The 24,939-nt window shown below is 44.2% G+C and overlaps 2 protein-coding genes across 5 annotated transcripts in view; one reads left to right on the top strand and one right to left on the bottom strand.

Moving 5' to 3' along the window:
- The window catches only part of LOC137429809 (solute carrier family 35 member E2A), a 70,591-nt gene extending 49,028 nt beyond the window's left edge, over positions 1-21,563 (bottom strand). The window contains exons 1-6 of one of the 3 annotated variants that reach the window (XM_068120081.2): positions 21,382-21,563; positions 20,707-21,100; positions 17,954-18,134; positions 17,136-17,263; positions 11,912-12,032; positions 10,004-10,057 (exon numbers count right to left, since the gene is read on the bottom strand). In XM_068120081.2, the coding sequence (XP_067976182.2) occupies positions 10,004-10,057; positions 11,912-12,032; positions 17,136-17,263; positions 17,954-18,134; positions 20,707-20,971 (749 nt within the window). In that variant the 5' untranslated portion in view covers positions 20,972-21,100; positions 21,382-21,563. Of the gene's footprint in view, positions 1-10,003; positions 10,058-11,911; positions 12,033-17,135; positions 17,264-17,953; positions 18,135-20,706; positions 21,101-21,178; positions 21,341-21,381 lie in introns of those variants that run through there. The other 2 variants (XM_068120089.2, XM_068120098.2) reach the window with 2 other exon arrangements.
- A 586-nt stretch (positions 21,564-22,149) lies between these two features.
- On the top strand, positions 22,150-24,734 carry LOC137429806 (protein FAM200C-like). 2 transcript variants are annotated; one of them, XM_078770947.1, is made up of 2 exons: positions 22,150-22,225; positions 23,805-24,734. In XM_078770947.1, exons 1-2 carry the CDS (start codon positions 22,209-22,211, stop codon positions 24,631-24,633), a joined length of 846 nt encoding a protein of 281 aa, XP_078627073.1. In that variant the 5' UTR covers positions 22,150-22,208; the 3' UTR covers positions 24,634-24,734. The 2 variants fall into 2 exon arrangements, with proteins under 2 accessions (XP_078627073.1, XP_078627074.1); XM_078770948.1 differs by lacking the exon at positions 22,150-22,225 and adding an exon at positions 23,341-23,427.
- Positions 24,735-24,939: the final 205 nt, after the last annotated feature.

Here is a 24,939-nt window from a genome sequence, read left to right as displayed (position 1 = left end):
GTAGGCCACACAATCTCACAGAACGGGACCGCCGAGTGCTAAAGCGCGTAAAAATCGTCCGTCCTCGGTTGCAACACTCACTACCAAGTTCCAAACTGCCTCTGGAAGCAACTTCAACACAACAACTGTTCGTCGGGAGCTTCATGAAATGGGTTTCCATGGCCGAGCAGCCGCACACAAGCCTGAGATCACCATGCACAATGTCAAGCATCGGCTGGTGTGGTGTAAAGCTCACCGCCATTGGACTCTGGAACAGTGGAAACGCGTTCTCTGGAGTGATGAATCAAGCTTCACCATTTGGCAGTCCGACGGACGAATCTGGGTTTGGCAGATGCCAGGAGAACGCTACCTGCCCAAATGCATAGTGCCAACTGTAAAGTTTGGTCGAGGAGGAATAATGGTCTGGGAGTGTTTTTCATGGTTCGGGCTCGGCCCCTTGGTTCCAGTGAAGGGAAATCTTAACGCTACAGCATACAATGACATTCTAGACAAATGTGTGCTTCCATCTTTGCGGCAACAGTTTGGGGAAGGCCCTTTCCTGTTTCAGCATGACAATGCCCCCATACACAAAGCGAAGTCCATACAGAAATGGTTTGTCGAGATCGCTGTGGAAGAACTTGACTGGCCTGCACAGAGCGCTGACCTCAAACCCATTGAAGACCTTTGGGATGAATTTGAACGCCGACTGTCGGCCAGGGCTTGTCGCCCAACATCAGTGCCCAACCTCACTAATGCTCGTGGCTGAATGGAAGGAAATTCTCACAGCAATGTTCCAACATCTAGTGGAAAGCCTTCCGAGAAGAGTGGAGGCTGTTATTGCAACAAAGGAGGGACCAACTCCATATTAATGCCCATGATTTTGGAATGATATGTTCGATGTTTGGGTGTCCACATACTTTTGATCACTTCCGTTTCCGGTCCGGTCGTGAGAGGACGCTGGCGTCACTTGCTCGCCGCTTCTCTGACTGGACCATTGTCCGTATCTTGCTTTCCTGGTGGTCGTGGCGGATTTTTGGTCTTTGAGTCTTCCTCTGCACGGTCCCGGCTCTGCTCTGCTGCTCCTGGCTTCACCTGCTCGGCTCCTTCGCTATTTCCTCGGGCTCACTCTTGTGGGTTTTGCCGCCCATTGTTTGCAGCGGCGGTGGTGGCGGTTTGCCGCCGTGATCTTGATTAGCGGCGGCGGTCGTTTGCCGCTGCATTTGCCGCTTTGCCTCCTCAACCTTGGCCTCGTGCTCGTCTCTTCGCTCCTGTCTGCCCTCTGCATGGTCCCGGCTCTGCTCCTGGCTTCACCTGCTCGGCTCCTTCGCCGTTTCCTCAGGCCCACTCCCGTGGGTTGTGTCGATTGTTTCGCCTCGTCACCCTTGGCCTCGTGCTCGTCCCTTCGCTCCTACTGGTATGGCTCTGCGGTACTCCGCCGCAAGGCTTCTCCTGCTTAAAACCTGCTCCACCCCATCATGCATCTCTGCAATCAAATCGAATGGACTCCTGCGTCGACCCAGGTACATTCACCGTGGCTCCGGTCGTAAGTTTGTTTATTTACAATCAGGTCACTCCATCCCCATCCTCTGGTCGGCTCAGCGCACTCCCACTCATCGTCCCAACACACCTGGTCACAACAACGCACAAAATCGCACCTCCTGTCTGCGAACCCTGGCCAAATCACCTGGATTCATACCCGCCGTACAAAACAACATCAAGCTCACCCTGTTCAATACCCGGTCCCTCAACAACAAATGCCTCATCCTGAACGACTACATCCTGGAAAATAAACTGGACTTTCTCTGTCTCACTGAGACCTGGCAACAACCACTGGACTACTACACGCTCAACCTCACCACACCCAATGGATATTCTTACATCAATAAACCACGCTCGGAGGGCCGAGGTGGTGGAATTGCCGTTATTCACCGACAAGACATCAAGACCAACCTCATCTCCATCTCATCTGCTCCATCATTTGAACACCTGGCTTTTAAACTCTCTGGTCACACACAGTCAGTCATGGCTGTTGTCTACCGCCCTTCCAAACCACACCCATCATTCCTGTCTGACTTCTCCTACTTTCTGACCCAGCTATGTTCCCTCTCCCCCTCAATCCTCCTCCTTGGTGATTTCAATATCCACATGGACTCCACTGACTCCACGCTAACCACTGACTTCACTGATTTACTCACCTGCTTTAACCTCACTCAACATGTCAACTTTCCTACCCATAACCGTGGTCACATTTTGGACCTTGTCTGCTCTACTGGACTAATTTTGCACCATCTCTCTGGCTCCGACCTCACTCTCTCTGACCACCTAGCCATCACTCTGACCATCAACATCCCCACCCCAGCACCAAGGCATTATCGCACTATCAACTTCCGTAAGCTAAACGCTCTTTCACCTGCCTCATTCTCATCGACCCTCTCTGAAAAAATGTCCACTTCTCCCTTCGTTGACCTCCACACCCCTTCTGACCTCACTGACTACTACAACCACACTCTCTCCTCCTGCCTTGACCAACTTGCGCCTATAAAAACCAAAACAGTTTCTTTCACCCATTCTGCTCCCTGGTTTACCCCTGAACTCCGCCTGATGAAAACTCGTGCTCGCCAACTTGAAAGACTCCGCAATAAAACAGGTCTCACAGTTCACTCCCAGGCCTACAAGGACCACATACAACACTATAAAGATGCCCTCTCCCGCGCCCGCTCCGCCTACTACTCTCAAATTATCCACTCTGGCTCCGGAAACCCAAAAGCACTCTTCTCTACAATAAACAAACTCCTCAGCCCCCTGAACACCACCACCCAGTCATTCACAATAGACAACTGCATCTCCTTCCTTTCATTCTTCCAACGCAAAATTGAAAACATCTACAACAGCTTGACCACCGCCGCATCCGCTCCCCCTCAAACCACCTGCCCCCCCCTTATCCTGCCATCCCCTGTCTCAATTCTCCCCAGTCTCCCCTACTGACCTTTCTGAACTCCTCATCGGAATGAAAACTGCCACCTGCACTCTAGACCCCATCCCCTCCAGCTTTGTCAAGGCCTCCCTTCCTGCTCTCTCTCCACTTATCATTGCAACAATAAACTCCTCCCTGTCTACAGGCATCGTCCCACCATCCCTCAAAATTGCTGCTGTTACCCCCATTCTGAAAAAACCTGGACTAAACCCTGACACCCTAAATAACTTCAGACCCATCTCCAACCTACCCTTTCTGTCAAAGGTTTTGGAACGCGCTGTAGCCACTCAACTCGAACATCACCTCTCTGCCAATAACCTGTATGAAACATTCCAATCCGGATTCCGCTCCAACCACAGTACTGAAACTGCTCTCCTCAAAATCACCAACGACCTTCTCCTCTCCTCTGACGCTGGCAACCTCAACATTCTCATCCTCCTCGACCTCAGCGCCGCCTTTGACACCATCGATCACACCATCCTCCTCACCCGACTTGAAACCACCTTTAACATTACCGGCACTGCCCTCTCTTGGATTAAATCATACCTCTCTGACAGACGTCAGTTCATCTCCATCAATAACTGCAAATCCCCCACTGCTCCCCTCCCCCAAGGTGTCCCCCAAGGTTCAGTTCTTGGCCCCCTCCTCTTCATCCTTTACCTGTCCCCCCTCGGTCACTTAATCCGCCGTCATGGTCTCCAATTCTACTGCTTCGCCGATGACATCCAGCTTTTCATCTCCACCAAGTCCATCTCCACCGCCACCCACTCTATCCTGACAAACTGCATCACTGAAATAAAATCCTGGCTTCAAATCAACTTCCTCAAACTTAACTGTGATAAATCTGAAATAATCATCATTGGCCCAAAAACGCTCACCAAGTCCACCCATAACTTTGCCCTCAACATCGACGGTTTCCCAGTATCCACCTCCCCTCACATCCGGAATCTTGGCATCATCTTTGACCAAACCCTCTCCTTCGACAAATACACTAAACAGATCACAAAGACAGCCTTCTTTCACCTGAAAAACATCGCCCGTCTCCGTCCATCCCTCTCCTCCGTGGCTGCAGAAACCCTCATCCACGCCTTCATCACTTCCCGTCTGGACTACTGCAATAGCCTCCTTTATGGTTCACCCTCAACAATCACCAATAAACTCCAATACATTCAGAACTCCGCTGCCCGTCTACTCACCCATTCCCGGACCCGTGACCACATCACCCCCGTCCTTTACAAGCTTCACTGGCTCCCCATCTCCCAGAGAATCCAGTACAAAATCCTCCTCTTGACCTACAAAGCCCTCCATAACCTGGCCCCATCCTACCTGGCTGACCTCCTCTCCAGACACACTCCCACCCGCAACCTCCGCTCTGCTGGTACCAACCTCCTGACCCCCCCCCCCCCCCCCTCATCTGGACCAAATTTAGATCCTGGGGGGACAGGGCCTTCTCCATCGCTGCTCCCACCCTCTGGAACTCGCTACCTCACACCATCAGAGACTCCTCCTCACTCACCACATTCAAAACATCACTCAAGACCCACCTGTTCAACACTGCATTCAACATTTAACCCACAGCATCTAACCCCTGACTATCTCCTCTCCTTCTCCCTCCTTTGTGCTTTGAATATTTCACTATTGATTCTTCTTTTTTTGCAATTGTCTTTATGTTTTGCTATGCATTATGTTTTGCACTCTGTCAAAGCGTCTTTGGGCTTCCTGAAAAGCGCTATATAAAATAAATGCATTATTATTATTATTATAGTGTATCTGTACCAAGTTCGAATTAGATCCCTTTAGCCATTCTCAAGTTATAGACCTATTACAGACTTTGACCTTTCACCTTTGACCTATTGAACACAAAATCTAATCAGTTAATCTTTACATCATTACACATAACTGTACCGAGATTTAATTGGATCACTTCAGCCATTCGAGTTATAGACCTATTACAGATTTGACCTTTGAACCGAAAATCTGATCACTCAATCTTTACAATATTTTACATACCTGTACCAAGTTTGAATTATATCACTTCAGCCGTTCTCAAGTTATAGACCTATTACAGATTTGACCTTTGACCCCAAAATTTAATAAGTAAATCTTTGCACCATTATACATACCTGTACCAAGTTTGAATTAGATCACTTCAGCCATTCTCAAGTTATAGACATATTACAGACTTTGACCTCTTGACCCCATAATATAATGAGTTCATCTTTATATCATTCGACATAAGCATACCAAATTTGGTCAGAATCCCATCACCGGTTTCACAAGTTATCGTGGTAACAGTATTTTTACCTAACATGACCTCTGACCTTTGACTCGTCACCCCAAAATCTAATCAGTTAATCTTTGCCTTATTATACATACCTGTGCCAAGTTTGAATTGGATCCCTTCAGCTGTTCTCAAGTTATCGTGGTAACGAAAACCTATCATGGACGGACAGACAGCCGGACGAACAACCTGAAAACATGAGTGGGGGCACCTGTGGGAATCCCACAGCCATGGACGTGTGTGACATTTGGACATCTTTATTTAGATGCTGCACCTGCACATTCAGTTTTATAAAATGGTTACATGGATGTAATCCACACAATTTATTTACTTCTGATAATATGTGAATGCATGTGCATGCACATGGGAACTACAGTTTGAAATGTGTAATTACACCTAATGTAAAATGTGACTTCAAGAGCTCAAATCCTCTCCCTCCCGTCCCTCCCACATCATGCACATCACACGCCGGGGAGTGCGTCACACGCCGGGGAGTGGGTCACACGCCGGGGAGTGGGTCACACGCCGGGGAGTGGGTCACACGCCGGGGAGTGGGTCACACGCCGGGGAGAGGGTCACACGCCGGGGAGAGGGTCACACGCCGGGGAGAGGGTCACACGCCGGGGAGAGGGTCACAAACAGGGGAGTGGGTCACACACAGGGGAGTGGGTCACACACAGGGGAGTGGGTCACACACAGGGGAGTGGGTCACACACAGGGGAGTGGGTCACACACAGGGGAGTGGGTCTCACACAGGGGAGTGGGTCTCACACAGGGGAGTGTGTCTCACACAGGGGAGTGTGTCTCACACAGGGGAATGGGTCACACACAGGGGAGTGGGTCACACACAGGGGAATGGGTCACACACAGGGGAGTGGGTCACACACAGGGGAGTGGGTCACACACTGGGGAGTGGGTCACGACGTTCATTGGTGGTCTCGTTCTGTTCCCTCATTCTTTTATTCATTTTGGAAATGGCAGTTACAAATGACCCTCATGCAACTCATTGAGACAGCGCTGACATAAAGAAGTAGGAATGACCACCCACATTAAGCAACCTTAAGCTAAAGACAGCTCCGATGCACGCGACGCATATGGAGCACATTCTGACGTCAAGAGCAAGTCGCGCCAAGAACCTGACAAAACAACGTCCGCAACACGTGACAGCACGGGTTCACGACGAATGACAGTGGCTACTTCCGCAGCGATTATAATCGTAATTATCGGACCAGATTCAATCTGTTCCAACATGACCACGTCGACCTCATCTGCAGGTTAGGCACCAGGCTTTGGAGAACAAAGCTCTGCCCCTCTCCCCACGTGCAGAGTACCTAATTGTAACTTTTTCTTGTGACTACGTCTAAATAATGAAACTTTAGAATGTCTTTCTAAAAACGTTGGAATCAAATTTTCTTTAGAAAAAAGAAAACGTCTAAAGAATGTGACTACATCTAAAGAATGAAAATAATGAATGAAAGAATGAAACATCTAAAGAATGAAAAATTCCCACTACATAAAGAATACAGCTCAAATGGAAAAGTCCCTGGGAAAAAGTCTTATGGGTGGTGTATAAGAACATTACATTACACCTTTCTGTCCGGCGAAAACCAAAGTTACTCTTGAAAACAATGCCTCTGGCGACTTTGTCGGCGGAGGCATAAAAATTCTACAGGTGGAGTTGCACCTATGGTGAAAATTATCCTGTCAATCGGACCAATGGTTGCAGAGAAAATCATATTTATTCTGTGCTGACAAACAAACAAACGGACTCAAATGCAATACCCTCTCCTCAGGCGAGGGTAACAAGAACGGCACTCAGTAGAGCGCATACCTCCGCCAGGCTGAACAGTTTATGTTTTGTATCCCACTGATAGGCCAGATCTAGATTCGCACCTGAACCAAAATCTAATCGGCTTGTCCTTGTCACCTAACCAACTCATCCACCTACTTTTGCCATAAATCCGTCCAAAACTTTTAAAGATAACTTGCTATATATTGCTTTTCTCCATCTCTCAATGGTAAAGAATCACTTTAGAAATTAAAAACAATGATTGGATCCGGTTCGGGATCTTCACCAATATCTAATAAATTAGTCCTTCACCCTACAGCCAAACTGTCCACCAAGTTTCAGCTGAATCCGTCCATAACTTTTTGAGTTACCCTGCTCACACAGAGACAGACAGACAAAAGGACAAACAAGGGTGGAAACATAACATCTGTCCCCTTCAGTGAGAACGGTCCAAGCGTTCAACTTTAGTGATGGAGGCAAGACGTGTATTGAATGACCTTTTTGACAGATGAGGTATTGCCTTTAACAGAGCAAATTCATACTATTAGCGAAGAACCGAGCTGTTGCAAATTTCACCGAAACAATTTGATTTTGACACCATCATGTTTTTTTGCCATGCCCACACCCCTCTCTTCCTACTGCATTTCCTTCCCATCCCCACAATCTACACTACTCACAATAAGTTAGGGATATTGTGGGAGTGAGTTAATTTTTTTATAGGGGTGAGGGTTATGGTATTGAAATCAAGAATGCTGTGTTTTTTCACACATTAATAACCATAGAATTAGGACCAACAACTTTTTTCAACATAATTAATACACAAAATCAACCACACCGAAGAACCTGCCAATATCCCTAACTTATTATGAGTAGTGTATTTGATGTTGCTTTCAATCTACACGATGCAAGTGAAGGTAGTATGAAGCTGAATGTTATTCGTACACAACAATGCTTAATGGAAATGGTAGGAGGGGGGTTGCCTGGTGTTGGCTTAATGGTTAAGGTTGAGAGCTCAAGCCCCTGTCATGCCGTTTAATAAACACCAGGTGGGTTGACTCAGCCTGCCATCCTTCCGAGGTTGGTAAAATGAGTACCAGCCTACTGGGAAGAATGAGCCATTTGAATATCCTGTGTTGGAGTGGCGATCCATCCAGGATTGTGCCCAATAGTCCAGAAACTGCTTTGGAAGTCCTAAGCATCATCATGATGCAAAAAGGAGTTGTCATTAATGATAGGGAAATAAGTATTCTAATTTTCCAACCACTTTGGTGCTGCACTAAATTTTATGTTTGTATACATCCAAGCAAGTGTAAATTTAGAGAATGTGTCCCCACATATAATGTATCCATAAGACTCAACATCATGAAAATGAGAGGGAAAATGCGAATGCGAAGGTGTGCAAAATCCTGTTCACAGTTTTAAGGATACCTGCTTCAGTTTGTCCACATTGACACCCTGCCACACGATGTACTACAGGGTGTATAATGTAACAATGTTAAGAGATCATGCAAATCAAATGAGAATCCTGCTGCCCCATTAACAAACAGTTCATACCCTCCGTCATCTTGCTATTCCATGAGCCTTGATCTTAAGGAAAGAAAAAAAGAAAAGAAAAAAAACGATACCAAATTCGAACTAAATATCTGTGATCACAAAGCAATCACCAAGGTTAAGCATCCCCCGGTTTACCCTTGACGATCACCCGTGGCTTACCCTTGTCCCACGATTCAAATAATGGCCATATTGTTTTTTCGGACCGCCATATGACCTTGACCTTCAACATTTAGGAATATAGTGTAAATTTAGAGAATGTGTCCCCACATATAATGTATCCATAAGACTCAACATCATGAAAATGAGAGGGAAATTATTCAAGATATGATCAAAACACGTTTTTTGCTAATTAGGTCACAATCCAAAAAAGTAGGTCAAGGACACTTATCAAATACCAGGTGCACAACTTCAGTGCAGCTATGCTATTCTGAGACAAAAACATCCTGGAAGGCCATGCGGTTTTTAAGATCCCATATTCGCAAAATTGAGCGATGACAAAAAACTGGTTTTTTTGTTTTTGTTTTTTTTCACACTGCCATTTGACCTTGACCTGTAGCCCAGAGGGGTAGGATGTAATTCAAGTGCAAGTGTGCCTCGCTCAAGGCTATCTAGAAGGCTATTTAGTTCGGATTGGACAAACCTGTCGAGTTGTGGTGAAAAAAATGTTACGTCTTCAATTGGGTCATGACCTTAAAATTAGGTCAAGGTCAAAAAAATTATGTATATCCCCACATACTTTCTAGTCACATTATTGATGCAAAAATTCCAAAGGTTCTCAGACATTGGCAGAAAGAAGGGACAAAAATCTAAACCATCCTCTCTTGTCTCCCATTCCGTTTATGATATGTTCTGTGTTAGCTCTTGCATGGGCCTCGACTTGGTATACAAAAATAAATATGGTGGTTTAGTACGACTCAGACTGTAACCTTTAACCCAGAGGGGTATGATGGAAATGAAGCATAAATAATCCTTACTCTAGGCTATCTAGGGGGCAATTTCGTTCCGATCGAACAAACCTTCGTCAAGTTATGGGGGAAAATGTTAAGGTGAGCTATGTTAATTGCTCACCTCCACTCACCACGTGTGTAAAATAATTAGGTCATTACCTTAAAATTGGTCGAGGTCAAAAAAAAGTCAACCTCTCATACTTTGTATAACCATTATTGATGCAAATTTTCATTCTGAAAGTCCCAGTCGGCTCTGAGATACAGCTGAGAAATTGGCAGTGAAAAGGAAAAAACTAAAACCTAAATGGTGATTTAGTACTCCGTGGGGTCTAAAACTCTGAGGTACCATTAAAAATAATTTTATTGGAGGCACAACCTCACAACAGCTATAAGCCTCACCCGATGCTATCCTATAGGCATAGGGGGAGGCTAAATAAAACAGTTAATCATAGTGGGACCCTCTACATAAACAAACTTACGTAAAGCAGTATTTTTCTCCACTCAGAAGACGTTTGGAGAACACATTTTGAAGGCTGGAGGCACACACAATAATTCAATGTTTAATCCATAGAGAAACACAAAAACAACAATGCAGTGGGATACAACAAATGTCTTGCAATTATTGCAGTTTGCACGAATTTATGGGGCACACTCGAGCCATCTATACAGTCAACAGTAGGGACACAAGGAGCACAGATGGAATATTTACAACCAACATCTGGTGTCACAATCCTTCAGAGGGGATGGTTAATCAGCCGTCTATTAGCATTCACTGGCGGATTCTTAGCTGTGACCAACTAGAAGAAAAAGAAAAGCATAAGATTAATGCTGTGGCCAACCAACTTCGATCATTTTTTTTAAAAGAAAGTGCACCATATAAAAACTGCATTCCACAAAAAGGTGCAAATCTGATCCACTCAACTACAGAAATATCAGCTTACTCCCAATCACCAGCAAGGTCATGGAAGCCATCATCTCAGTTGATCCCCAATGACCATCTCAGATCCCCAATTTGTTTTCAGACCAGGTCACTCAACCTCATTTCAGTCATTTAAACTCCTGGGTCCCACGATCAAACACGATCTTTCTTGGGCAAACCACATTTCAACGTTGGCCTCCAAAGCCGGCCGCTGAATGGACATCTTCCGTTGTATAAAGTCCTTGCTTAGCACCTGAATTCCTATCAACCGACAAAGTCTTCCCTGTTCTGGTAAAACTACTCAACTCCAAGATCATTGCTCACCTCCACTCACTTGTTCCTCTTTTTCCCCACATGTGTAATTAACTTTCACATCCTCTTCAATCTCATTCTTCTCTACAGGTCTTCAAGCCAGTTGTTCACCACCATCTCAGATGGTCCCCAATCCAAAACCATGACCTTTTCTATCCTCGTTAACTCCACCCATATACCTCCTAATTTTCCAGATTTTCCTCCTTGGAGTTTTCTTCTCCATGCATGCGTGTGTTACATCCTGTTTTTGTGTGTTCCATCCTAATCTGTTTGGTGGGTGAGTTCTTCCACGAGCCTCGACTATGTATCCAAAAAAAAAAAAGTTTATGTGGAATTGCAAAAAAAAAGAAGCTCATGACAAGGGCTGCAACTATGAGTACCACCGAATACTACATAACAATTTTCTAATTTGGTAGCAAAGAGATTGAGGATGGTGGAGGCGATGCAAAGAGTTGCTTGTGTAAAGCAAACATTTAAAGTTGTACATTTGCAGTTATCATTATTTTGTTTCTAACTTTAAGATCAAAATGCTCTTAAAGCACAGAGTAAGAATAATGAGAAAGGCACTCTTGGACATCACAATGTCGACCGATATGTCTCCACCCACATTATTACATAATTATACATACTTGCACCAAGTTTGATTTAAATCCCTTTAGCTGTTCTCAAGTATCACATTTTTACCTGACATGGACCTCTGATGCCAAAATCTAATCAGTTCATCTTTGCATCATAATATGTACTTACACCAACTTTGGTCAAAATCCCATTGCTGGTTCAAAAGTTATTGCGGTAACAGGATTTTAACCTAACATGACCTCTGACCTTTTGAACGAAAAATCTAATCAGTTCCACTTTACATAATAATAATAATAATAATAATTCATTTATATAATAGTACATACTTCATCCAAGTTTGATTTTAATACCTACAGTCGTTCTCAAGTTATTGCGGTAATGAAAACCTATCATGGCCGCATGGATGGACAGACAGACAGATGGACAGACAACCTGAAAATATAATACATCCAGCGACCTTGTCGGCGAAGGCATAAAAATGATAGTTCAAACGAGGGGGCCTAAATAGGCAAATTATGGCTATGAATTAAAATTTTGCATTACAAGTTAGCATTGGGAATTTAACCAGATCTCTCACCAGTCGACAAGGTTTGTGCAGAGAGCTGCCGTGAAGCCAAAAGGAGTAAAGCTGGATTCGTGAAAGGAGCACACAGCTAGACCACACACCATGGGCAGTAGAGAGATGACCACCCAAACACCTGCACCATAGAGCACACATTTACATGGCAACGCATCTCACTATAAATAAGCATCACAAAACATTGTGTGGAAGGGATGCATGCAATGATTATTACTCAAAATGTTGACAAAAAAAAAAAGGGGAAAAAAGATGTTGGTCGCCATTCGCCATATCCAACAAGATGACTTCTTCAAAATATGATCTCACATAAATGTCTTGGGTAACCTAGGCCCAGACAAAAGCACATAGACAACAACACAACAGGCATTTTAAGGCCATTTTCCCTTCTCGAGCGGGGGTTAGCCTTGCGGGCCCCATGACAATCTTCTCCATCTCCCCCTGTTAACCCCCTTGTCCGCATTTCTTCTTCCACCACCTTTAGCTAAGTCTTTCTCGGTCTTCCCCGTCCTCTCCTTCCTTCCACATTCATTAACATCACTCTTTTCAACCAGTCAGTTTCATCCTTCCTCAACACATGACCAAACCATCTCAACCTGTTCCTCTTCACAGCATCCATCACAGGCTATATTCCCATCATCTTTCGCAATTCATCATTTGTCTTGCTCTCTCAACGATACTCCGCACATCCACCGAACCATTCGCATTTCCACCCTTTCCAGCCTTCGTTGCTGCTCTACGTTCATTACCCATGTCTCGCTCCCATAAATCATAACACTTCTCACACATGCAGCATACACCTTTCCCTTCAGATTCAATGACACTCCCCTCCTCGTCAGCACGCCACTCAGTTCCCGAAACTTCTTCCATGCACATCTCACTCTAGCAACCGTTGCCGAGTCTGATCCACCTTCTCCATTCAGCATGTCTCCGAGGGCGCAAAATGTTTTCACACCTTCCAGGCACATCTAGGCAGCTGGGAGTTGGTATGTGCCCCACCAATACAGGTGATACGGCTGATATAGAAGAAGGGCTTGAACCTGTGGTGGCACTGCAATCGCCTCAGAGAGCCCGCCAGTGCCCCATCCGTTTTCAGGATTTTGTGACCTCATGCTAAGCCTGGTGTTGGCCTGTGACCTCTCTTTTGTGACCTCATGCTAAGCCTGGTGTTGGCTTAGCGGTTAGGGTGCCGGCTTGGGATCCTAGGATCCTGGGTTCGAATCCCGGTCGATCGCTAAATTAACACCAGTGGGGTTGACTTCGCCTGTCATCCTTCCGAGGTCGGCAAATTGAGTACCAGCTTGCTGGGATGAATGATCCCGGTGTGTACCCCGGTTTAGAATAGGTACACCGTATCCCTGCGCATCGCAAGAGGCGACCAAGGGTTGGCGTCAGGAAGGGCATCCGGCCATGAAAACATTGCCTCAAACAGGGAACCATGATTGTCATGGGGACCCGCAAGGCTAACCCCCGCTCTAGCGGGGAAAATGGCCTCAAAACGATCATTCATTCATTCATTCATTCAGCTTCACGTCGTCTCCAAGATCCAACTCAACATTTTCTCCATCTGCAGCTCCCTCTGTGCACACCTTACACTTGAATGGAGCTGCCACACTGGTTAATGACCCTCTCAGACCACGACATTTTTGATGAACCCACTCAGTACACATTGTACATTGAATGGAGTTCACTCCGACACCCTTCCTGCACACAGCACACGGCCACTTCCCAGTTCTTTCCACCTCACCACATGCTTTACCACTTGCCATCACCTTCGTTTTTCGGATATTCACCTTCAGACCTTTTGTCTCCATACATTCCTTCCACTTGTTCATCTTCTCCTTCAGTCCATCCATACTTTCTGCAATCAACACCAGATCATCTGCATACAACAACTCCCACGGTAAACCCTCCTTTACATTCCGAGCCAGCACCTCCATCACAGCTACAAATAGTAGTGGTCTTAGTACCGACCACTGATGCACTCCCACCTTCACCTCAAACTCACCACTGATCCCCATCCTTCGTCCTTACAGCTGTGCAAGCTCTCTCGTACATTGCCATCACTACTCTGATCAACCATTCCTCCACTCCTAACTTCCTCAATGCCCATGTCACTACTTCGCGTGGAACCCAATCGAATGCTTTCTCCAGATCAACAAACCCAAGAAACAACTTCTTCCTCTTCTCCATGTACTTCTCCTGCAACTGCCTTACAATAAAAAGCGCATCTGTCGTTCCTCTTCCTGGCATAGATCCAAACTGCATTTCGTCGATCTTCACTTTCTTCCTTATCCTCCTCTCCAACACCCTTTCCAATACCTTCATTCCATGCTCCAATAACTTTATCGCTCGGTACGAGCCACAGTCCAGAGGGTCACCTTTCCCCTTGTATAGAGGGACGAGGGTACTCAGTTCCCAATCCACTGGAATGCGGCCTTCTTTCACCACCAGATTGCAGATCTCTGTCATTCTCTAGACACCCCAACTTCCCGCTGCCTTCAACATATCTCCCACAACTCCCGTCGGCCCTCCTGCTTTTCTACTCTTCATTGCTTTTATCGCTTCCTCAACTTCCTTCTCAGTTATCTTCTCTGCCTGTCCTAAAACTGGGTTACTCTCTATGTTGCCGTCCCATTCATTGGGATGGCCCATTCATTCTCTGCATTCAACAGCATTTCCATATATCTCTTCCATCTTTCTTTAATTCCATCTGGGTCCACAACGATTTGTCCCACTTCATCCTTCAAGCAACTCACCCACACTGACAGACCCACACAAACAAAAGCACACAGACAGATTTGCAGTATTTCTCCATGTTATGTTAATACTGTTGTGGGAATGCTTGCTAGTGGGTAACTATGCATAGTGCAGTATAACAATACATATTTCCCTTGGTGCCTGTTTAGAATAAGCGCGAGGTAATTAGCCCCCGTTGGACATGGTCCCAGACGAGGGCTTAAGGATTGGGTCATTTCTGTCTGTCCGTCCGCAACCAAAATCTCGGAGATGTATGGTCCAATTTTGCTCATACTTGGCACAAAGACAATACATGACGGTATACATATGCACATCATTTTGTTTGCAATGGCAAGGTAGTGATCCAAAACACTCAACCAGAACAATTCAAACTTGCTTGCAAAAGAAAGAGGAAGCTGGAGTCCTTCAACACATAGAATGGCCCCCTCAAGCTCAGATCTCAATATCATTGAACTTGTATGGGATTATTTGGATAAAAAATAAAAAAAGAATCCCAGCAATTGAGATTATCTTTGGAAGGTCTTAGCAGACCATTCCACAAATTTGACACGTGTTTATAACAAAATTATTTGAAAGTGTCTCGAAGAATTTCAATAATTTTGGAGGAAAAGTGTGGATATACTCACTATTGTTTGTATCAAGGTTTATTGTGTGTAAATCTGGTTCTTTCAATAAGATTTCCTTTTTCATAAAGGTGCATTTGTATTGAACACAAAGTTTTAGTTTCCTTATGCATCAGAGAAGAAAAGTGCAAAATGTCCAAAAGTTTTTCACATGAAGACAGACAGACACAGACACACACATGTGCTGTATTCCAAGTTGCTGCAAATATTTTACATGGAACCGGCTGTAAACGTTAAACTCCAGTGAATGAAATGAATGAATGATCGTTTTAAGGCCATTTTCCCCGCTAGAGCGGGGGTTAGCCTTGCGGGCCCCATGACAATCATGGTTCCCTGTTTGAGGCAATGTTTTTATGGCCGGATGCCGTTCCTGACGCCAACCCTTAGTCGCCTCTTACGATGCACAGGGATACGGTGTACCTATTCTAAACCGGGGTACACACGGGGATCATTCATCCCAGCAAGCTGGTACTCAATTTGCCGACCTCGGAAGGATGACAGGCTGAGTCAACCCCCCGGCGTTAATTCAGCGATCGACCGGGATTCGAACCGAGGATCCTAGGATCCCAAGCCGGCACCCTAACCGCTAAGCCAACACCAGGCTAAGCCGCTAAGCCACCACTCCAGTGTCCCATAAAAACTTCGTTTTTAGCTCACCTGGGACAAAGTTCAGGGGAGCTTATGCGATGGCTTGTCGTCAGTCCGTAAACACTTGAAACTTCTCCGAAACCGCTGATGGGATTGTGACCAAATTTGGCACAAATGATATTTGTTGTGTTGTGACTAACGTTTGTGCACGGCAATAAAAAAAATCTGCCCCTTTGGGGATCTACGGGGGGTTGTCCCCCAAAATAGGTAGTTGCTTTCTTCTCAGGAACTACACATGCAATTCTGATGAAACTTGACCACAACCTTAATCACCCGTGTTGTATCAAAATTTGTTCATAGCATTCAAAAAAATCGGGATCTAAGGTGGTCTATGGAGGGGTGGGGGGGGGGGGGGGGTCTTGCCCCCCAAAATAGGTATTTGCTTTTTTTCTCAGAATCTACAGACACAATTTTGATGAAACTTCACCACAACCTTCATCATCTGTGATGTACCAACGTTTGTTCAATGCATTGGAAAAATTGGGTCTGAGGAGGTACATGGGGTGGGAGGGGGTAAGGGTTGCCCCCCAAAATAGGTATTTTTTGTTTGTTTGTTTGTTTAAAGTCTTATGATTATGTTCGTCTGATTCTACATGCTGCCCTGTCTTCTAGCAACCATTGAAATTGGTTTAAAATACCTTTAGTCAGTGTAATATACTGTTTATTCTACCAGGTGAGCACCAGGGTTATTGCCCCTATGTTTAAATGCTTATAACCGTTTTGTTTCAGTCCTATGATTATGAGACTGGTATCATCAGAAATGGAAATTTGAAAAAGGTTCCGCATGTAAAGATCTCAGCTGAGTGAAGAATAAAGAAAGCTCGTCATGGTCGAATATCATAAGACTACAGTATATCCGCTGTTATCATTTGAAGATATTTTGGAGCCAAACCTATTCATGAGAAAACGATGAGCTGTCCTTTCTAATTCTACAAGTGTCATAACCGCAGGACTAAAAACAAAAGTGATAAGCATCTAAAAATGTGTAACCATCAGTACACCCGATATTTCTTATATCTGCTCTCCAGATTTCATAATTTTAAAATCAAGCCCACCTTTTCCCCCACCCCTCCCCATCCATTTTCAGTTACTGCTGTTCTTCCCACACTCACGTTGGTTCTCAGAAAAAGTACACAAAATTAAATTACATCATGCAACATGTCAAAATTACACCAGCTGATTAAGAAACAAACCTGTTGCCTCGCCAAGGATGAGATGAGATAGTACAACAGTGAAGAGTGGTGCAGAGCTTTTCACTGTCTCTGCAAATGATACAGCAACACTTTTCAGGCTAATGAGGCCCAGTACCACTGTGGAGAAGCTGGAAAATACAAAAATTACATAACTTCACTGTATGGACAAGAAGGTATGATATTACAGTATCAGGCTCACGTCAAAGCTTTGCGCTTGATATTGAACTTACACATGCACGCACAAGCACATCAAGTGGAGAAGGAATAAATGTGAAGAAAATAGATAAATCTGCAAAGCATTGGGATTTGAACCTGGGATGCAAACATCATGAGAAACGTGATCAAAAGGGAATGCTAAATTGGACCATCCACAGTGTTACTTCTTTGGCATTTCTCGTATCTAATAACAAACAGCTCATATTATTAGGATCCAAAGTTTAAAATCCCATACACTGTGGATTTGTCCATTCCCTCATAATGTCCCTATACCTCATGTTCAGGGTTTCACACCCAAACTTCCCATCAAGTTTTGTACGAATCTGTCCATACATTTTTGAGATATTGTGTGATACATCAGTTTTGGCCTGATCTCTTAATGGTGAAGAATCACTTTAAAAGATTCTTGGATCCAGATCCGGATTCGAATCTTCATGAAAATTGAATCAATTCTTCCTTGTCACAAATCAAAACTGCCCACCAAATTTAGTCTGAACCCTGTTCACAAACAGTCAGACAAACAGACAGGGGCAAAAACATAACTCCATCCACCTTTGGCGGCTGAGGTAATCAGAGCAAAAAAAGGATAAAAACAAACTGACCGCATAACTCCCATGAGTAACATGGCTGGGAGCCAATCGGGTAGGATCGTGCCAGCTCCACACCAATGTGTCTGGCAACCTGTAGGACAGGGGTTGACCAAACGGGTACGGGCCACATAAAGCAATGAAAGTAGAGCCTGTGTTGCTCCCAGAGTCACTGTGGTCACCATCTGTGCAGCACCTGCAGTGGAAAGAAGAGGAAAATTCATTATGAGCCGTAATAACCTAAATAACAATGAATGATTCAAGCTGTACAAACTTTTGGAGAAGCTCCCTGAAGAAACTACTACAACTTCTCTAATGGCCCCAATTATTCCGATCCTCTTGTGGTGTCGGCTGGAGAAAAAATTGGCAAAAACTTTTAGAAACTAGAACGGCACTCGGTAGAGCACATACCACTGCCAGGCTGAACAGTTTATGGTTTCTATCCCACCGATAGGCCGGATCTGGATTCGGACATGAACCAAAACCTCATTGGCTTGTTCTTGTCACCTAACCAACTCGTCCACCAGGTTTTGTCTTAACCCATCCATAAATTCTTCAAATATCATGTTATACAGGGTGATTGAAAAGTAACTCCCTATTTTAAAATATTTAGAAATTATTTATTTATTGTAATATTTTTCTCAAATTTTTAGTGTTTGTTCCTTAATGTATGAGAATGTAATCTGTGTTGGTTTTTTTTCAGATTATTTTTTGTTTGAAATTCGGAAGCCCTACAAACACGGTGTGGTCATTCCACACCACACCGTTACCTTGGGCCGATATTGCGTTTTTTCAGAAATAACACGAGGATCTTCTCCTGCCCAGTAATAGCAGTTGTGACGGTTCACAAACCCACCGATGTGAAATACCGCTTCATCAGACCAGAGGATATTTTTAAAGAGATCAGACCAATCTTCATACCAAGCCAGCATCACCTCCCCAAACTCCATGCAAATGTCGCAGTCTTCAGCAGAGAGTGCTTGACAGTAGTGCGGCTTCCAAGCATGCCATTTAAGCTCCTTTTTGAGCACAGTTCGTACTGTGTGAAAGGAGAGCCCACCCTCCCTTGCTGCTTGTCGAATTGACTTTCTTGGGCTATGTATAAACATTTCTTGAACTGCTTGCACTGTCTCCGGGTCAATGGACTTGGAAGGGCGACCGCTTCTTCGAGTATCAGATACAGATCCTGTAGCCATGAGTTTTGCATGACAATTCTTGATCGTCTTTGCCTCAACTTGAGCATGTGCTCCTTTAATGGTCATCCACCATCTTTGCACTTGAACAACGGATTTCCAAACTTCGTAACGTGCTGCTAGCTGGGCACGCTCCTGCAGGGTAAGACGTCCAGCCATGTTTGTAGGGCTTCCGAATTTCAAACAAAAAATAATCTGAAAAAAAACCAACAGATTAAATTCTCATACATTAAGGAACAAACACTAAAACTTTGAGAAAAATATTACAATAAATAAATAATTTCTAAATATTTTAAAATAGGGAGTTACTTTTCAATCACCCTGTATAATCACTTTTCGCCCGATCTCTCAATGGTGAAGAATCACTTAAAAATTTAATAATTCTCATATCCGAATCCATACTCAGATCTTCACCTAAATTTAACCAAACTTTCCTCGTCACCCACCAAACCTCGCCACCAATTTCCGTCCAAATCCGCAAATAACCTTTTGAGATATCCTGATATATGTCGTTTTTGGCCCGATCTCCCAATGGTGAACATTCACTTAAAAAAATTATACTAGCCAGATCCAAATCCGGATCTCCACCAAAATCTAATCATTTTGTCCGTGTCACATACACTACCTCTCTGTCAAATTTCGTTCGAATCCGTCCACAGACAAACAAACAGACAGGAAAGAAAAACATAACCATGGATGGTGAAACCATCCACCTTCAGTGGTGGAGGTAACCAGTTGGCCAGGCCTCACGTTCGGCAGAAGGTGGCAGAAATTTGGAATTTGTCTAGGGTTCTCTCAACGACGCGTCTACTCTTTGTTGAAAGCCACTGTGGGATCTTTAACGACCATCAACTAATGTGAGCAGACAAGACACCCAGCTTAACATCCATCTGAGGGATGACACAACATCCTGTCTGTCTAGTGTCATCATGCACAAAAAGCAAAGCATGGGGAGTCGTGACAATGGGGACAGGTAAATTTAGTCTTTCCAATTACCACTGGGGAGCTTGTTCAATTCCAACAGCACCTGCTGCAGCCAATCCTCCCAATTCGAATATGCCAAGTAAACCCAGGGCTCTCTATGCAAACTGCGAGCCAATTAATCACAACTATCTGTAGAACGTTGTGCTTATCACTCTGGGCTGTTCCAAATCCTATCCAATAGAACTCCATAACTTTCCACAGATGCTACGGGTGGTCGTCCAGTGGGTGGTACTTGTAACCCCGGCCCCCTTTGGAAGTTGGTATGGGTGATGGGTGTGACCAGGTGTGACCCGCTTCCATAGACCGGAGCAGAATGGCAGGTCTCCCTAAGCTGGCTGTCCAGGAGACTCATGGAGATGATGCTGGGCAGCATGTCCGGGCGGTCACCTCCTTCGGCCCTCGGTGGTGCCCTCCAGCCCCTTAAAACTGCCACAACCCACCCCTGAAAGACTTTCTAGAAATTATTTCCTGTTTTTATAAATAATTTTCAAAATAAAAAGTTCATTTGGTTAAGCAACGATTTACAAATTAGAAAGAGGGAAATGAGGTCAAAACCACACAACTTGAACATCCACTTCCAAAGGGGCTCACCTAAAATGCTGGGATCTTCTTGGAGCAGAGAGAGGATGTATTTGTTGAGGTAAAGAGTTGCAAAGCTGAAGCCATACCACAGTGCAAGATACAAGAGAGCGACGGAGCTTCTCAGGCCTCCGTCCTTCTCCAACGTGGTGGTTTCGGTCACAGTCACCTTGACCCTGACCATAACCCCAGAATCATCTTCATCGTCTTCAGGTTTCGTCAACCAATCAGTCGACTTGTCACTCTCAGCCGCCATCACCGTGGTCGAGTCCAGCATCGAGCACCGACATGAATCACTCCACGGCGGTTAAGTTCGGGTTGCAGGTCTAGGCGACCATGTCCTGTTTCTCAGACTCAGTTCCTCAGTGCAGTGCTGCTGGTATAACGAACGCATCGACCACTCGACCTGAAAAACAAGTTCGTTATTAAAATAGTAAATATATTCCCGTCATATGGCAGCGCAAAGTCTGTTAGTGTTAGTTACCATGGCGATGTGGCACATACGATCATAGACATGGAAGGCGCCACATCGACAAGTTACGTTTGCGATCTTCACTCCACCACTTATTACGGCATTATGCGCCGTAATACTAATTACTAATACTAATAGTAATAGCATCTCGGTAGGAGTATTAACGAGTATTTGTCGTTGGTTTTCAACACGTACACGACGAAGTGGCCACTCACGCTAATAAGTATTCGTATTAGCGTCCAACTCGCTCCGGAACACGACAGCAGGCGCCCCAACGAGCCCATCAACAACAACAATAGTAATAATAAAATTCAACCGAAATAATGGACCATTCGAATTAACACATAAATAAACCGGTTTCCTGTCCTTAACCCGGCTGACATTCGCATCCGGTGTAAACAATAGCGATTAAAGTTAAATAAACGTTAAAAAGTTTTTTCTCAGTTAATTTATTTAAATTCAACCAAGTCAGGAACATGGACGTCTTAATTATTCCTTAACAATGAATTTTACATTTCACAACCTTTTTCTGTGTATGATGCCTTTTAAAACTTGATTTTATATGGACAGATATCTGTGACTATTTGAAATGCTATAAAGCAATTTCTTGACGATCACAAAATTAGGCGGTGTATAACACAACCCTCAATTAAATATTCTTCAGTTTTAATATAATTTGGTGGCGTCGTTACATTGACGACAAATAAATGTCTGCAAATATATCATTTGATTTATAATTGTAGTGACATATTCCTTAAAAGATACCATTTGTGTAATAAAGTGGTGTTGCTTTTCTAGGCGGTGTATATATTTAAAATCACAACTTTTGCAATATTTATCCATGAGGTATAAACCGAATTGATATAGGATTTCTCAAACATATCAAGTAAATAGCACTAATATAATTTGACAAATTAAATATCTAATAAACAATATCAAAGCCCATTGGCTTGAAGGGAATCAAGATGATCTTCCGGTTGCCGAATTCGAATCGTATTTTAATATATTGCTGATTGTAGTTCATTTGCAAAGCTTGTCTTGAATGAAGCTTATGAAAAAGTAATTGATGTTCCGAGTGTGTATCGACGTGATTGCGTCATTACGTATGTGAGCTCTTTCCAGAATTTACAAATGAACGTACCAAGTCTCAGGAAAACGTATCAGATCGGGAACGTAGATTATGAGTATGACCCATAACTCTAACCATAAAACCCAGATGTGTATCCTGAATTGATAAACAAACCTTGCTGTGCGCTTTACGACAAATACCTGGACTCTCGTTTATCGTCCGGTCACCTCGTTTGTTCTCACGCAAGTTTATGCAAGTGCGATTAACATTTGTATGTCTGAAGTATATACTATGTCTATAGTAAGTACAGTACACCGAAAATGGGAAATGAACCCAAATTAGTACTATTTGGCAATAATACTAAATAGTAACGAACTTATAATCCTGAGTCCAAGTCCTTAGTTCTTAGTTGGACTAAGGCCGTGGTTCTTAACCTGGGTAACCCACCCCAGGTAAGTGGGTTCGACCGAACCCCAGGGGTTCAGTGAGCCAGTCTCAGGGGTTCGGCAGAGGTCCTCCGGGCTCCGAAACGCATTGCAATGTTTTTTTTTTGTGTTTTTTGGGATAAATTTTGAATCTATGTGTAATTACGCTTATTATTGGCGCTGAGGAAGCGCCTTTAGCGATTGACTTCCAGCCAGTGTAACGCTAATTCCTGTCACAGGAATTCGGAGATCATATAAGTGGGCGTGGCAGTTCCTGATTGGTTCGTGTTGGGGAACGCCTTCTCGCTGCCGACGTGACGTAAATTCGCGCACGCGCACTGGTGAAGCTTACTCGATCTTACTCGATCCCATATTACATGTACTTTCATTGCATACAAATTATACTTCCTCCTAGAAATTCCAAGCCCGAACCTCAGCGCAATCCAAGAGGATTCACTTGTTAATATTATTATTATTTTGCTTTGTATGTTATGAACGAATGGAAATGTTATTTGTAATTGTATTCCCATCCCATTCATGGTTTCTCTGGTATGTGTTTAAGATAAGTTGTTTCACACTGACTGTAGTAAGTTGAATCAATGAGCAACTTGCTAATTATTCTGTTGATTGTGCTTACTTGCTTCCTTACTTACTGGATTTTGGACTTTGAAGGTGTTCGGAAATTCCAGTGAATAGCCTCGATTAGCTTGCCGTGTGCCGTGCGTCATTGGTCGTGCCTTACTTTGGAGTTGCTGATTAATTGAAAAGTAAGTTGGATCTGTTTGTGGATATGCAGGGCGGGTTCAGTTATATTAAAGTCAAAAGTGGATGGTGATTATAAAATATGATTGAATTACTCAGAAAATTAGGTGGAGGTGATATAACTCCATTGGTCGCAATTCAAAACTAACAATTCGCAGTTTTCTATGTAATATTATAATGGGATTTGAGGTGACATAGAGTTGAGTAGATAATAAATCCCGTCATCGTAACTATAAGTTGTGTTTTCTTCATTAAAATTTCTCAGTTTTCAGAGGGGTACTGATTATATTTAAGCATGTTCCTTTTTTAATTTTTGTCATATAATTATTTGCCCGAACTCAATTAAGATTGGTTTGTTATTTTTTAAATATTTTTTTTGCAGTATGTCGAGCAAAAAAAGGAAGTGGTCGGAGGATTACGTGCGGTACGGGTTAACGTGTTTGACGGAACGGGACGGAAGTCAGCGTCCTAAATGCATGCTTTGCAATGTCAAGTTGAGCAACTCCAGCCGAGCACCAGCAAAACTACGGGAACGCTTCAAAAAACTGCACGGCGAGGGGCAGTACAAAGACGCAACGCTGGATGAATTCAAATTGAAGAGAGTCCGATTCGACGCAAGTGCTACCTTGCCCACTCTCGGCTTCGTTCCAATTGACAAACCGATCCTCACCGCGTTGTATGAAGTTGCGTACCTGATCGCAAAGCAGGGCAAACCGCACACCGTTGGCGAGACACTCATCAAACCGGCCGCGTTGAAGATGGCCAACATCATGCTGGGAAAAGCTGCTGAAAACAAGTTGTCTCTCGTTCCACTCTCAAATGACACCATCAGATGCAGAATCGACGACATGAGCGACGACATCCTCGCCCAGGTAGTTGCAGATTTAGTCGCGAGCCCGACGAAATTCAGCCTTCAACTCGACGAGACCACCGACGTTTCGAATTTGAGCCAGCTCATCTTATTTGTGCGTTATGTCAAAGGAGACGAGATCAAGGAAGACTTTCTGTTCTGCAAGCCTCTCACAACAACGACGAAGGCAGCCGACGTGAAGAAGCTTGTGGACGACTTCTTCAGAAGCAACGGCCTCTCGTGGAACATGGTGTCTGCAGTTTGCTCGGACAGAGCTCCAGCCATGCAGGGGTCGAAATTATCGACGGCAAAAGCCGGCGTGCCCAAACTATTTGCCGTGCTGCCCCCGAACCTTTCATGATCACGACGGCAGAGAGTTGCAGTGCCCTTTTTCTTCAGTTGCTGCTGTGCCCTTTTTGTCAATAAAGCATAATGGAGACCAAAGTATGAATAAAGTAATGATGAAAACAACAAACTGACTTCGTCGGCTTTAGTTTTCTCAGTGCATGTCGGAACATTAGCGTAGGAAGCATACACATTGTCTAGGCTACCTCGTTTCCCGTTCTCTTACTGAATACAGAATGTTGCAGTCCGACTATCGTCCTTGGGTATGGGAAACGAGGTTCAAGGACATCCCATAATTTATATTGGCCCCGCCTACGACCAT

The sequence above is a fragment of the Myxine glutinosa genome, chromosome 1, assembly GCF_964187855.1.
Source record: "Myxine glutinosa chromosome 1, kmMyxGlut1.1, whole genome shotgun sequence".
Taxonomy (NCBI): Eukaryota; Metazoa; Chordata; class Myxini; order Myxiniformes; family Myxinidae; genus Myxine; species Myxine glutinosa.
This window is presented reverse-complemented; position numbering and strand designations above follow the sequence as displayed.